This window comes from Helicoverpa armigera, chromosome 17 (genome assembly GCF_030705265.1).
Source record: "Helicoverpa armigera isolate CAAS_96S chromosome 17, ASM3070526v1, whole genome shotgun sequence".
In the NCBI taxonomy this organism is placed as follows: Eukaryota; Metazoa; Arthropoda; class Insecta; order Lepidoptera; family Noctuidae; genus Helicoverpa; species Helicoverpa armigera.
In genome coordinates, this window is record NC_087136.1 from 4144437 (window position 1) to 4159825 (window position 15389).

General features: G+C 37.9%; 2 protein-coding genes across 7 annotated transcripts in view; one reads left to right on the top strand and one right to left on the bottom strand.

Moving 5' to 3' along the window:
* Nucleotides 1-1622: 1622 nt before the first annotated feature.
* On the top strand, nucleotides 1623-3110 carry LOC110373843 (uncharacterized). Its single transcript, XM_021331226.3, has 3 exons — nucleotides 1623-1846; nucleotides 1940-2158; nucleotides 2355-3110. The coding sequence occupies exons 1-3, from the start codon at nucleotides 1646-1648 to the stop codon at nucleotides 3060-3062; spliced, it is 1128 nt and encodes a 375-aa protein (XP_021186901.3). The 5' UTR covers nucleotides 1623-1645; the 3' UTR covers nucleotides 3063-3110.
* The window catches only part of LOC126055687 (DENN domain-containing protein Crag), a 37312-nt gene continuing 25026 nt past the window's right edge, over nucleotides 3104-15389 (bottom strand). For 2 of the 6 annotated variants that reach the window (XM_064038987.1, XM_064038986.1), the window contains exons 27-35: nucleotides 14560-14619; nucleotides 13912-14138; nucleotides 8454-8578; nucleotides 7983-8165; nucleotides 7207-7294; nucleotides 6897-7079; nucleotides 5929-6100; nucleotides 5374-5490; nucleotides 3104-5292 (exon numbers count right to left, since the gene is read on the bottom strand). In XM_064038987.1, the coding sequence (XP_063895057.1) occupies nucleotides 5103-5292; nucleotides 5374-5490; nucleotides 5929-6100; nucleotides 6897-7079; nucleotides 7207-7294; nucleotides 7983-8165; nucleotides 8454-8578; nucleotides 13912-14138; nucleotides 14560-14619 (1345 nt within the window). In that variant the 3' untranslated portion in view covers nucleotides 3104-5102. Of the gene's footprint in view, nucleotides 5293-5373; nucleotides 5491-5928; nucleotides 6101-6896; nucleotides 7080-7206; nucleotides 7295-7982; nucleotides 8166-8453; nucleotides 8579-13911; nucleotides 14139-14559; nucleotides 14638-15389 lie in introns of all 6 variants that reach the window. The other 4 variants (XM_064038985.1, XM_064038984.1, XM_064038989.1 and 1 more) reach the window with 2 other exon arrangements.

A 15389-nucleotide genomic window follows, 5' to 3' on the forward strand; every position in this document is an offset into this window, starting at 1 on the left:
TCATTTCACTATATCCCTACTATTCTGTCGTGCCAACGGATGTAACATGTTATAGCCCTTGACCGTGGCTAGGTTGCATAAGCGACTTCGTAGTAATCAGAAATCGCCTTTGTCGTCTGGTCAAAATACTTAACCAACAAATGAAACAGCAACCTTTTTTGTGAATTTTCCTAAGTACTACATTTCCGGATTTATCTTAATTGAAAGCAGATAGGTACCCAATTTATACCCATCGGTATAACAAAACATCCTAAATATGTTCTCATTGTATTTTGCATTATTAAAAAAAAAACTCCAGTAAGATTTACAGTAAAATTGCACTACTTGTTTTTCAAGTTTCTGGTGCACGAGGTGGTTCGGCAGGTAATAAATATAGGGTATAGGTGTATGTACCTTTACCTTGATAATTGAAACTGCCCCAAGAATAACCCTCGTTTGTAGGAGCCTGTTTTAATGCGTCAGAAACTTGTATCAATATCTACTAATTATAACTTCCCATTTTGCGCACTGTTATTGAAGAGATGTACCTAGAATGCTATTGAAGAGTTGTTTATCTAATTTATAAGTTTTTATTGAAAGTTACGTAAGGCAACTAGTTAGGTACCCCTCAATGAATAGTGTAAGTGCCTTCTAATATTATAAATGAGCTTGAGTTGGCGAGTTTATGAAGCTTTCTAAAGCTAGCAAGCTATTAATTGAAGTACCTAGCTATTAAATCAGTCGGGGAATTATTACTTTGGCTTTGGAAAGCGGAGAACAGCATCGTGGATATTCCATATAGATAGGTATCATCACTACATGAGTAGTGTAAAACAAAGTCGCTTTTTCTGTCCCTGTGTCGCTAAATCGTTTTTTTTTCAAATATAGAGTGATTGAAAAGAAAGGTTTATAGGTACGTATAATAACGTGCGAAGCCAGGGCGGTCGCTAGTTAATACTAAAACAAAATATACCCACGTACGTAAGCACATCATTATTTTATTTTTGGAGCAACCTATCTAAACATATACGCAGACAATTTTTTTGGATCTGCGTTTTTTTGCCATATTGACGTCAGCCCAAATGTAAATTATCATCGTTAAACAGAAAAACAAAGTTATTAAAATAATTGCTTTCTGATTTGGACAGGATTAAAGCACAGGGATTAACCAACTGGAAACGCCATTGCCCTGCCTTCCCTCTACCAAATATACCTATACTAGAGCGGCAGCTGCACGTCTTTAGGCCCGTATGCATGTTTATGATTTTGTTTGACTTTGTAGTGTGTGTACGAAACGAAGTGATAACAAATGCTCGAGTGCGAAAAATCGAGAGACTTTAAGATTTGCATAGAGATTTGTGTCGACTCCGGTTAGTCAAATGCTCTGAGGCATGGCATGGCGTGTGATAAGTCACATCTTAGCTGCAGCTATACATTTGCTTAGATTTGTAAAATCCATTTTACAATTTATCAATTTGCCAAAAGCCATATATCTGGGAAAACTATATCAGTGGGGAAAACTAGAAAAAAACTCAATGTCAACGTCAGTCAATGTCAAAATGTTTCATTGTCAACCTAAAAATTATCACAACAAACATTACTTCTTTAAAAAAATTAATTACGTCTAATTCACAATCTATTGTGACTTGAAAGTTATTGTAACACAATGTTTGGTGTTCATTTAAGGCAGTTGTACCGTACTTGTGATAAGGTTATAATTCGTAACCTCAGAAACAGAAAGGTAGAGTCGAGGAATCCCAACCCGGGTATAAACAGACAAGCAAAAGCCTTTCAAGCTGATGGTCTGCAAGTAAGAGAGGATAATTTTGAAGAAATCGTTGAACAGTCAGAGAGTGACTTCTACAATGTAAGTTCACTTTATACTTTCCCTCGGTTCGACACTATATAGAAGCAATCCTATATTGCAATTCCAACCTCATTTTCTATGACCTTTTTACAGGTTGGAGAAGCGTATAACGAACACCAGAACGAGACATTGATAGGCAAATATGAGCTTCGTCATCGCATCGTCAAGGAGAAGTATTTCAAAGAAAACATGCCTAACCTCTTGACATGGAGTGAGAAGGAACAGATACGTCACTTGGCTACCACTCAGCCTGATGAGTGGACGCCCGAGAAGATTGCGGAGAGTTTTCCAGTTACTGAACAAGTAGTCCAGGTAAATTTTCTACTGAGGTTGTTAGTTTTTTGTTTCATACCAGAGGCAAAATGTAATCACTAACATTGCAAGATTATCTGAACCTGTTGTTATGAGTGTGTTTATTTTTGTCCAGAGAATCAATATAATTAAGTCTTTGTTGTAATTTTTCTCACCTGAATAGAAGTGGAAATATTTATTTACTTGCTTTTTGCAGAAATTACTCAAATTCCCATGGAAGCCAGCCACTGAACAACGCATCGCACGTCATGACCAATCAGTTGTGAGAAACTGGAAAGAACTTAAAGAGGGTTCATTAGACATACCTCCTGAACTCAGAAAACATTTTCTCAAATTCTCTGACAGATCTATTCCCCCTTTAAACAAAGCATCAATCAAAATTGATATCACTCCTGAACAAGAAGACATTGGGGAATTTGAGAGAATAGTTAGAAAGTGTGCAGAAAAGGAAAATAAAGCAAATACAGAAAATGTTCCAGATGATAAAGGTACCCTTGCTTTAGCGAGTCCTCAAGCCACAAATTCAGAGAAAATACATTCAAAACAGAAAAAAGACCCAAAGATAACAACTCTAGATGAACTGGCAGCACGGATAAAGAATCGTTTAGAAAAAGGAGGTAATGTTAACATAAATGATAGAATGATTATGACTTCTTCCAAAACACAAAGCCCAACAATTACTGAAAAAGTTAAGGAAGAAATGGAGCTGTTTCATGAAAGTCATAAAGAAAATGGTATCATGGAATATGAGAATAAAAGTCAGGACCCAAATGAAATAATGAACTATCCTGAAAGAATTAGAATTCCAAAGAAGGCCTACAAAAAAGGTGCTACTTATAAAGTAAACGATTGCTATTATGACCATGATGGAAAATTCTTATATAGAGTGCTAGGTATGTCATAAAATGTAAATATGTAGTTTTAGGTAGAAAATAAAACAATCAATATTGAAGCCTTATATATTTTTTTTATAAAAATTATATGCATTTTATTACACTTGTCAAAATAAAATAATCTTTATTCAATAACAGAACTCCCATAAGTTAATTGCTTGTCTTTTATGACTGTAGCTATGAATAATATACATAATTAAATTTCAATTTTTGCTTACAATGAATATTTTACAACTTGAAATAACCTTGTGGCTTCATTGTACAATTTTTATGGAACTAACAATATGGCTTGTACATGATCACTAGTGTACATACAATTCGTAGATGTTAAGTAGTGAAATTCTTGTGTTAAATGTTATTATAAAACTGGATACAAGAAAGTAGTAAGCCAAGATGTACACATTTATAAGATTGTAGATTCAAATAAATAAGAATCACTAGAATTTGTTCGAAAAATTAGTTTGACTTTAGTGTCTAAGGTTAGTTTCAATAAATAGTGTTGTGTATTATTCTGTAATACAAATAATATGAAGTACTTGGTTAGTATCCTGAGTATTTGAGAGTTGCAGTACAGATTAACTGCCAATTAAAGTAAACCATTTTATGTACATGTTACATTCAATTATTTCTGTTATTTTTCTCCATGTATTGATAAAACAGATTGAAACAGTGATATTAATACAATTTAAAGTCGAGTCGTGCTACGCTTCACTAAAGGCGTAAAAAGTTATTTAGAACAGATACTAGAAACAAACGAATATGATTTCATCATAATATCAACTAACTATATTGACACTTTCATGAATACTTTTGAATTTTGGCAGTCACATTATTTAGTGTCTGAAAAATGGTGTTTGATATCACAAAATTGACTGTCTGTACAAAACATATCGGTATTGCACAATTAGAGAAATGATTATTGCGTTATAACCACACAGGGTGCCTGGGACATAAATAATGTGACTATGTAAACACACACACAAACTCTTAATACAATTCGTTTACGAATTCAACCGCGTTACAGCACTGGCATCACAATGTTAAGCACAATTATATATCGCCCTTTGTGGCCTTACACCTACACTATACAACAACTCTATGTACATACGTTACTGCGGTCAGCGTCCCAATTACTTAACTTAGCACCCACGATCCTAGACTAATGGATATGCCGAAACGTGAATTTATTACATAGATTGCTTATGAGTGAATGATACCTCGTAATATAGTTTTGGGGCAATGTTCATGAAACTTAGGCCACAATAACTCACGCAATTCCTTCTACCTTACAGTCGTGACCTTACGGTTAACAATTTTATGAATAGATTCATTATGTATATAGTAAATTTTATGTTGAATCAAGCATACCTTGATCCCGTTTGGACGGGCTTAAGAAGTTCGTCAAGTTCCGGTTTTGTCATAGTCATACACAAATGTAATGCTTCGATAAACTATATCGTTCTAAAATAAAATGGACGGTACTCCCTACTAGTTTTGTATATAGAACGAAACTCTCAAAACTAAACTACAAAAAAATAATAACTCTGTCAACAACACATTTCTACTCATTATACATATACTGTTTATACTGGATTTGAATGTAAATAATAACGTATGTAAAAAAAAAAACAATACATACAAGGATATTCGGAACTCTTATTCGAGTAGCCGCGTCGTAAATAAAAGCATTGCAAGCTGGAGTTACGTAAATATGAAATAATTATAATCGTGCATTGGCAACCCTGGGTCACATTCGAGGTTGCACGAATACTGCATGGTTGCAGATACTTATTCTATTACGTCAGACTGCACAACGGCATGTTGTTATAATGAGAAGCGGATTGACACGCGTTTGTTTTTATTCTGTGAGTATACAGAACAAGTCAAAAAGCTTTGCCCCTCTGAAGTTGGTCACTGCCACTCCATACTTCAAATGATTGACTTCAGAGGGGCAAAAATTTATTTAACATGGCCTGTACCTAAGAAGCTATTACTAGCAGGTTGCATACTACATAATTGTTATGCAGATATCTGTAGTCTTTTTATCTTGTTCATTCTTCTGCAAGGAGTCGAAGCCGTTTGAAGTAATGTCTGCAGCACACGGCAGTAGGTGAAGGTGGTAGGTCCTGTGGCCTCGCTTCCCCTCCCAGTTGGTCGAGAGCGCGAGTGTACTCCCGTTGAAGAGCCATTAAGTCAATATTGTGATCGCCGAGAGCAGCCATTGCGAGGAATAATATGTCTCTGTGAATTGGTAAAGTATTAAAATAACTTATTTATAGAAAAAAATATTTCGAGAATAATTTAAATATTAGTTTTGTTTACCTGTAGAAGGAATGGTATCGTTTGTTGTTGGATGTGTTTTCTCTCCACGTAGCAAGTTTTTGTAGAGCGTCTGACAGATCGTTGCTTAGCAAGCCGTTGAGAACCGCCAGTGCAACACTGTAATAAAACACATTATTTAATTTTATTAGAAAATTAGACATAGTGAAAACGTCTGAAGCATGAAGTTTTAATTAGACGACAAATTGACGGTAAGATTACTTGTCTGTGTGTGGCAGTATATGAGTACCTAGTGTTAAAAGCTAAGGACGATCCGAGCTTATTATTAAGCTTTAGCAAGGTTGAGCTGCGCTATCTGCGATCAGGCCATAGATATATTACTTCAATAGGCTTGAAACTGCGTTAAGGGGAGCCTCTTCCGTGCATCGGGTGGTCCACCTATATGCGACGGAACCCGTCACCTGGACTCGCCTGGGCGACCGCTTAACGTGGTTTCAGGTCTTAACGTAGCGAGACCGCACCGTGCCTTGAAGCGCCGTTGGTGTCACGCCTGATCGATCTGGGGTACGAGTGAGAGAAAAAGGACGTGATACGTACGTGTGTCCAGCGTGCTGCTCGTCCTCAGTGAGCAGCAGCGCCTGCAGCGCCCGCGAGCGCTGGTGCAGGCGCCGCCGCCCGCGCCACGCCGCGTGCAGCGCCGCGCCCGCCTCGCTGCCGTCGCCGCCGCCGCTGCGGGGCAGCTCCCACGTGCACACCACGCGGGAACCGCCTGAGGACACAAATAAGTATTCAAAAAAAAATTATTACGACCTTTGTGAAAAAGTCCCCAACACAGGCCAGGAAAACAAAAACATCGCCACTGGTCTTTGCAAATGATTGATGCCACTCGCTACAAACATAAATGCACGATGGCTTCGTTATGTGCTCGTGGCCGGGGGCCCAAATGCGCGCCTCTAATGTATACGCAGCGCGCTCGCTACGCCCTGCTTATGTGATTAAAGGAAATTGAAAGACTAAACCCACACAATTTAGTAAAAAGTTCATAATTTGTACCTTATTATTATTTACTTTACAAAAGCAATGCTTCAAAAACAGGAAACTATCAAACTGATCACGCTGCAACTAATAATGAAGGAAGAAATCTACGTTTTAAAAAACTAAAGTACTAACAGTAACATTCAGCTATAAACTGATCATTTTTATCTTGAAAATCTTTTTTTGACAGTTTCGACTGATGTGGCGAAGTAAATACGAACAGCCGAGCAAGATAAATATCTTGATCTCTCTGAAAATATACAAAGGAATGGGAGAAATAATACAGACAAGGATAAGGAATGGGGCATTTAATAGGGTGGACCGAAAGGATTATCTACTGGCGTGATTTCACCAATCTATGGCGTGTATCCATCACAGGGCATTATACAGGTATAATGTCTCAAGACTGTTGCAAAAAGTTGTACCTACAGCTAGCCATTTTGATAAATGGAGAACAAGGGCTGGAATCGAGCAAGAAAAAGGAATGGCGGAAATATTCTTATCGCAATTAAAAATTAAAGTTTACTTACCAGTTTTTTCCGGTTCATGCAGCATGTCCGTACTAAGATACTTGGTTTGGAAGTCTGGACAGAGCAGATCAGGGAGATGGTTCTCGATGTTAGCTCTCTCTAAGAACCATACCAAGTTCCAGTACACGATCGGATGTGATTCTACGAAGCTCGATTCTGCTAAGCATGAGTCGCCTTCCCTACCTAAAAATAGTAACACTTTTTAATGAAATGTGCCTAACAAAATGAATAGTTAGATATTGGTTTCAGAATTGTAGGGATTGAAGATTGTATGGAAAAAGAGAACTTAGGCGTTCACCATTATACGTACCTAATATAGATTCGAATTCCTTCCTTAACACCAGAGGGTTTAAATAAGGCACACTTAAAGTTTCTTGTTTTTGGTCGGAACGGAGTATCTGAAACAAAAATTTACAATCAGTCAGCATTTTTGTATGTCACATTATTGTGACTAATGCAAAGTACGTTGCACCGATGATTTGTTACTTTTCTTTCCTTGTATATCTGCTTAAAATTACCAATATTCAGACACAATGCCATAACTACTCTTCACATATTATTTGAATCATGGCCAGCGCAAAAAAAGCTTTTAGGTTTTTATTCCTAGCTTGCTATCAGCGAAACAAGTGATTTTTCAACCGTGAATTTAATTCGCTATTGAGATATTTAAGCCTCCTCTACACAGTCACGTAGTTTCTCAAGAAAATTGTTCGAAGTTCGTTACTACACTTCGTGAGTATTTTAGTCAAAAAAAGTAGTAATTTTATTAAATCCCCGACCTGCACATTGAGCAGCGGCACAGTATGTCTGCCGCAAGCGATGCAGCGCGTGTTGAGGTTGGAGTCGTCGGCCGCCCAGCCCGCCATGATGTCCTCGTACAGGCACGGAGGCAGTTTCTCTATATATATTATTATTATTATCGCGTTATTTCGTACCTGCACATTGAGCAGCGGCACAGTATGCCTGCCGCAAGCGATGCAGCGCGTGTTGAGGTTAGAGTCGTCGGCCGCCCGCCATGATGTCCTCGTACAGGCACGGAGGCAGTCGCTCTATATATATTATTATTATTAACTCGTTACTTCCTACCTGCACATTGAGCAGCGGCACAGTATGCCTGCCGCAAGCGATGCAGCGCGTGTTGAGGTTAGAGTCGTCGGCCGCCCAGCCCGCCATGATGTCCTCGTCGTATAAAAACGCGAGGCACTGGTGGCATTGCGAGCACGAAGACAGGTGGACTACTACTGATGAGTTCTCTGATGTTGATTGGTCCTGGGAAGAGATTTGGTAATAAGTTTAAAATAAATAAATAGCGAGATATCGGTATTGATTTTGGGACAAAGGGAGATGACATCGATTTTGAGTTAAACTGTGTGAAAGTCATGATTACATTAATGTGCATGCGTAACCTGGGATGCGCAGGTAATATAATGAAAAAACCTGGATTAAAATATACCCCCAAACAACCATGGGTGATCAGTAATTTCTTTCCGTAGCCCAAAATTTCCGAATTTCGATTTTAATTAAATAAAATTATATTGAAACAATTAAGTTACTTACATTCGTGACTGGGTACAGGTTATCAGGTAAGTGCGAAACAAGCGTGGCGAGAGAACCGCGCTCCATAGAACACGCAAGCTCTGCGTCACTCGATGCACGCCTAAATCCTATGCCTCCGACCCATTCTGTAATAACAATACGACATAAAAAACATACAAAATTAAACATAAAAAAACAGTAAAATTTCAGAAGATTTTTGAGCAGAACAATGTAAATATTTAATCTATATCTATCTATCTTATCTTTGAAGAACTTGAAGGTTACATTGGAGAAGACAATTTAATTTATGGAATTTTCAAGTAGATTTCATCTGCTGTGATTAATAATGTGGGATTGAATGTTTCTGAACGATCGAGATGTGTGTAAGATGATGGACGTTTCTAAACGAATGAGTGGGAGTAAGAGGGAATGAATGAATGAGAGTGAGAGATTGGTTTGAAAAAAATGGAGGAGTTAAGAGATTGTCGATGTACCTAACGATTTAAGAAAAAATAGAAATAAATAGTTTGGATTGAAATTCAACGGTTATTATTGAATTACGCAAGTACTCCACGAACCCTGATCCCCACAGTTTTGGGGGCTCGTCCGGGATCAGTGCTGTGGATACGATTCGTACCGACGAACAAAGACGCCACGTGGAACGCCATTACGCCTCTGCACGCCGCACCGGTTTCCTTCGAAAATTACTACGACGACGACGACGACTAACGAAAACACTACGACGCTACGACTACGACGATTTCAAGAGGATGTCGAAGGATACTGATGCCGGTGGTTCACCAGACCACGAGCAGCTCTGGTACACCAAGGACGCCGTTCCATCGTTCAGCGGGCAGGACAAGACGTACCCCGTCTCGAAATGGATTCAAGATATCGAGGATAATAAAGACATATTCCAGTGGTCACCAATACAACAGCTCATCGTCGCCAGGCGCTCGCTTACTGGTACAGCCGCGCTCTGGTTCCGAGCCGAAAACCTTCAAGACATGGGACGAGTTGAAAACGGCTATCTCAAAGGAATTTCCTGACACGTTGGATCAAAACAGTGCATGAATTAATGAGTGCGCGTAGAAAACCCAGTGAGTCCCTATTAGAGTACCTATATACAATGAAGGAATTAGGAAAACGTGGTAAAATGCCGGACTATATCGCCATCCGCTACATTGTAGACGGGATACCTGACTTAGAGAGTAACAAAATCATGCTTTACGGTGTTACGACATATCCAGATCTAAAAGAAAAGTTTAAAATTTATGAGATGGTGAAAGAAAAAATGAAGGCGAGAACATTGAGTGTGCGCAGTAAGCCTCAAGCGGTGAGTCACAATGATTATCATAAGCCATTTCAACCAAGATGTTACAGCTGCGGCGATCGAAGCCACATGTCAGACCAGTGCCCGAATAGCAGTAAAGGCAAGAAATGTTTCCATTGTAACGATTTTGGGCATATTTCGGTAGAATGTCCGAATAAGAAGCATGCAACGCCTTCAAAACATTCATGCAATCAAGAAAGATGGCGGCGGCGGTGAACGAACAACCCGAACAACTGAACGGCACGAATATCCACGGAGTCGCCCGACACCGGACGCAGCTACGCGACTTCCGCCGAAGCAGACCTACTTCACGAGTGAGATTGAGAACGAGAGCGATCGCGATGTGATCGACGACGTCGTGCACGATGTTCATGTTGTCAACACGGGTATGAATTGCGCCACGATTCATGATGAACGAAACGCAACGTATGACAGTGACAGCTCATCAAGTGACGTTATCGATCAAGATCAAGATGTCAATAATAACAACAACATAGCACTGTTTACATCGAAATCGCGCCAGAAACCGCTGAAAACGGTGGAAATATGCGGTAAAACAACAGATGCGCTGGTGGATTCGGGCAGCGATATCAATCTTATTACGGATGAGTGTCGTCGTCAACTAGGAATGAGTGTTAACGGTGATAGTGTTTCGGTCAGTGGTTTAGGTTTATCAGTGATAAAAACGAGTGGTTCGTGCACAGTGGACATTGTTATAGACAATAAGAAATACGAAAACGTTAAGTTTTATGTTATCTCGAAACGTGAAATGCCTTTTTGTATCATATTAGGCAATGATTTTTTACAAAGAGTGACAATGTGTATGAGTGGTAATTCTGTGTGGTTTGGTAGTAAAGATGACGAGTGGTTGAGCTGCATGTTGAGTGAGGCTTATGTGTGCTCTGATTTTCCTTCCACAGATCATATTAAAGATAACAAGGTGCGAAACAAAGTTCAACAGTTAGTTAAAAGTTACAAACCTCAGCAAGGTAAAGAATCTCCCATACAAATGAAGATTATTGTCAAGGATGATGTCCCTGTAGCACAACGTCCCCGAAGGATTTCATTGAAAGAACAACAAGAGGTAGAAACACAAGTTAAAGAATGGTTAGATAAAGGCATCGTTCGGGTAAGTCACTCTGAATATGCTAGTCCCTTAGTACTTGTTCGGAAAAAGGATGGATCTGTGAGAATATGTGTTGATTATAGAAAATTGAACCAGAAGATCTTAAAAGATGAATTTCCTCTTCCCTTAATTGACGACTGCATCGATAAACTATCTGGTGGTAGATATTTTAGTGTGATTGATTTAAAAAATGGATTTTTCCATTTACCTGTCAGTGAGGAATCCATAAAGTACACTGCTTTTGTAACCCATCACGGTCAATTTGAATTTTTAAGGGCCCCATTCGGACTATCTATTTGTCCAAATTATTTCATGAGGTTCGTGTCTATAGTTTTCAGAGACCTGATATCTTCAGGTAAAGTTATAATATTTATTGATGACATAATAATTCCAGCGGCAAATGAACAAATGGCAGTAACAAGATTGATGGAAGTTCTGGAAGTTGCTGCAGAATATGGACTGCAGATTAATTGGAAGAAAGCTAGCCTGATTACCCCAAAAATTACCTTTCTTGGACATATAATTGAAAACGGAGAAGTACGACCATCATTAGAGAAAACTGAAGCAATCATGAAATTTCCTGAACCACAAACAACAAAACAGGTACATAGTTTTGTTGGATTAGCCTCATATTTTAGAAAATACATATTTAATTTTGCAACGATAGCAAGTCCGTTAACTGACTTATTGAAGAAAGATACCCCATTTGTTTTTGGTGAACGAGAAAGAGAGGCTTTTAATATTTTAAAACAAAAGTTGGCAAGCGGTCCAGTTCTAAAGATTTTCAATTCCAGATTACCCACAGAATTGCATACTGATGCGTCAAGCTTGGCCTATGCAGCTATTCTTATGCAGAGAGATGAAGATGGTAACCTGCATCCAGTTTACTACATGAGTAGAAAGACCAACGAATTTGAGAAGAAGTATTCGAGCTACGAGCTTGAGGCATTGGCTATCATAGAGGGTGTGAAGAAATTTCGACATTATCTATATGGTATAACATTCAAAATAGTTACGGATTGTCAAGCCTTCCAATTAACACTCAGAAAGAAAGACTTAACCACCAGAGTAGCAAGATGGGCACTACTACTTCAGGAATTTGACTTTGTTGTTGAGCATCGCTCAGGAAGCAGAATGCAACATGTAGACGCACTAAGTCGTAATCCATATGTTGGTGTAGTCACGAGAATACAAGATAGTTTGAGGAAAGCACAAGAGCTTGATGACGGTCTCAAAGCCATCTCAATGGTTTTGAAAGATAAATCATATGAAGATTACTTTTTGCAGAACGGTCTCTTGTATAAGGGTGCAGACAAACTTTTAGTAGTACCTAAAAGTATGGAACTTGCAGTTATCGAGAAGGCTCACTCAAATGGACATTTCTCATCAAAAAGGACTATTGATCTTATAAGCAAAGATTACTACATCAAGGATTTAGAAAGAAAAGTTAAAGATTACATTGTAACTTGTATACCATGCCTGTTGGCCACAACAAAAACAAGGAAAGAAGGATTTCTACATCCCATTGATAAGGGAGATAGACCATTGCATACAGTGCATCTAGATCACATTGGTCCTATGTGTGAAACCAAGAAACAATACAATTATATACTGACGGTTATTGACGCTTTTACCAAATTTGTTTGGCTATTTCCAACGAAGACTGTATCAGCTAATGAAACTATAAACAAGTTATTGATTTATCAGCAGGCATTTGGAAATCCTGTGCGCTTCATCACAGATCGCGGAACAGCTTTTACCAGCAATGAGTTTGCAGAATTCTGTAATGCTGAAGGCATTGAACATGTGAAGATTACCACAGGAGTACCTCGTGGAAATGGACAGGTGGAGCGAGTCCACAGGACAATAATATCAGTACTCACGAAGTTATGTATTGAGAAGCCATCCCTATGGTATAAACACGTTAGCCAGGTTCAGAGAGCTATCAACAGCACGTTTCATAGGAGTATAAACACAACGCCATTTGAGTTATTAACAGGAGTCAAAATGAAGACAGGTAAAGATGCAGAAATATACAATTTAATACAACAGGAAGAAATTGATGAGTTTACTGACAGTAGAGAACAACTTAGGTTAAAGGCTAAAGAACAGATCCTTAAAATACAAGAAGAGAATAAAAGAAACTACAACAGAAGCAGGAAGGAATGTACTAAATACGACGTTGGAGAATTAGTAGCTATTAAACGCACTCAGTTTGGAGGTGGACTCAAATTGAAGCCAAAGTTCCTAGGTCCCTACAAAATTACAAGAGTTAAAGGGAAAGACCGTTATGATGTAGAAAAGGTATACAATGGAGAAGGAGACGGACCTAACAGAACTTCTACCTCTGTAGACAATATGAAGAAATGGCCGATTATAGGAGAATAAGGGTAATATTCTATTCTATTTCTGATGTAACAAACTTCATTTTATTTTCTAGTGAAAAAGAGATGTATGCCAGTTGATTTTATTTAGTTTAAGTATTGTTTAAAAATAAGTTTAACTGTTTGTCAAAAAAGTTGTTAGTCATGTTTAATACCTAAGATATTTTGTTAAATTCTAAGAAGATCCTTTGTTTAGTTTTAAAAAGATTTTTTGTTTAATTTAAGCCTTATGATGTAAACTCAATGATGTTTATTTGGTAAAGTGTCTGAGGACAGACACTCCGTCAGGATGACCGAATGTGGGATTGAATGTTTCTGAACGATCGAGATGTGTGTAAGATGATGGACGTTTCTAAACGAATGAGTGGGAGTAAGAGGGAATGAATGAATGAGAGTGAGAGATTGGTTTGAAAATTGAATTTAAAAATGGAGGAGTTAAGAGATTGTCGATGTACCTAACGATTTAAGAAAAAATAGAAATAAATAGTTTGGATTGAAATTCAACGGTTATTATTGAATTACGCAAGTACTCCACGAACCCTGATCCCCACATAATTTCATCATTTTTAATGACTTCTTCACACTAATCCGTCAACCGTATGTGACATAGACGAAAATTATATTACTCATACTAACCATCAGGATTCATCTCGGAAGACCCATCAGTCGAATCCTCTTCTCCCATCAAACTATTCAGCGCACTGGTAGCGTTACCGAACGCGCCTTTCACAGGAGTCGAGTTAGCCGATATAACCTCTTTCATTTCATCGAACTTTTTCGCCATACTTGTTGCAGCCGACTTCAAACTGCTTAGACCACTTTGTAGCAACTCATTGGACCTTTTCCCTGCTATACTCGTTGGACTGAAAAAATGTTCCTACTGTAGTTTATTTTTAAAATAATTTGTTGTTTTGTGGATGGCTGACATATTTAGGTACAGAAGAAAAATCATCTATATACAACAAAACTAAAAACAATCATGCTTTGTACAAGACAGTGCGGAAAAAATACTGGCTTAAAACATGCAAATGTTTGACTCAACTTACAGTGATTGTGTATTGTTTGATTATATTATAACGACACAATGAAGACATCAAACTATTTTTGGGTACTAAATGGTCAACTCAAAATGGATGAATGTTTTAGCCTGATTAATTTGTACGAATACTTACAAAATACATAGAGTGAGGCTGCATTTTTGTTTACAAAGAATAATAATATTTTTTATTATTTTTTCATTAAAATTTTTAAGAGGTTTTTTTGTACGTTCTTCGAGATTCTTACCTGAAGTAATTCTCGATCATAGCCTTCCCCAGTTTCATGTTTTCCTTGCGCAACGACAGCCTGCCTGGCGAATAGCGTCTAAGAAAACAAACAAGCTAGCGTACTGCGTGTCGGTGCGGTTAATAAAATAACATTGCTATTTTATTAGAAAAATAATAATTACAGATAGGCTGGACGTATCTTTGAGTAAATATATTGACTAAAGAACAATGACTTCCTATATACGTTAGTCTTTATGTTATATTTACGAGGCAAGGTAGCCTGAAATTGAATGTATTTTGATTTTTATCGACTTTTGACTCCATGACAAACAACATAGGGATACAATTTCTTGCAGAAATATTGCTGATAATCGATTTGTTCTTAGATCGATTAACGACCCGATTCTTTACTTTCCAGCCCTTGGTTATCCGAGTTCCCAAGACTCAAACACAGTTTCAGTAACTGATTCAATTTACTCGAAGATGCGCCACAGCAAAACATCGAATGCTAATACTAAAAGAAAAACAATAGCGGGGAGTGAAGTTCTCCCCAAACAGTGAAACGAACATGCTTTATATAGAACAAGATGTTTGTCGTGAACTAAAACATAGCAGTGACATCTATGCATGACAATAAGTCTGTATAGATATTATTTACACATCGAAATTGTCTTGATGTATGTATAGAACAATTGTTAGAGAACACTGCAATATAAAATTCAGTCATAGTTTGAATCTATCTATAAATCAATGCTACTTCAAAATTCATTGAACATAAACTACAAAGAACAATTAATCACACCAAGACAATAAATAACACACGACATCAACATTTTAAGATCTGTATCT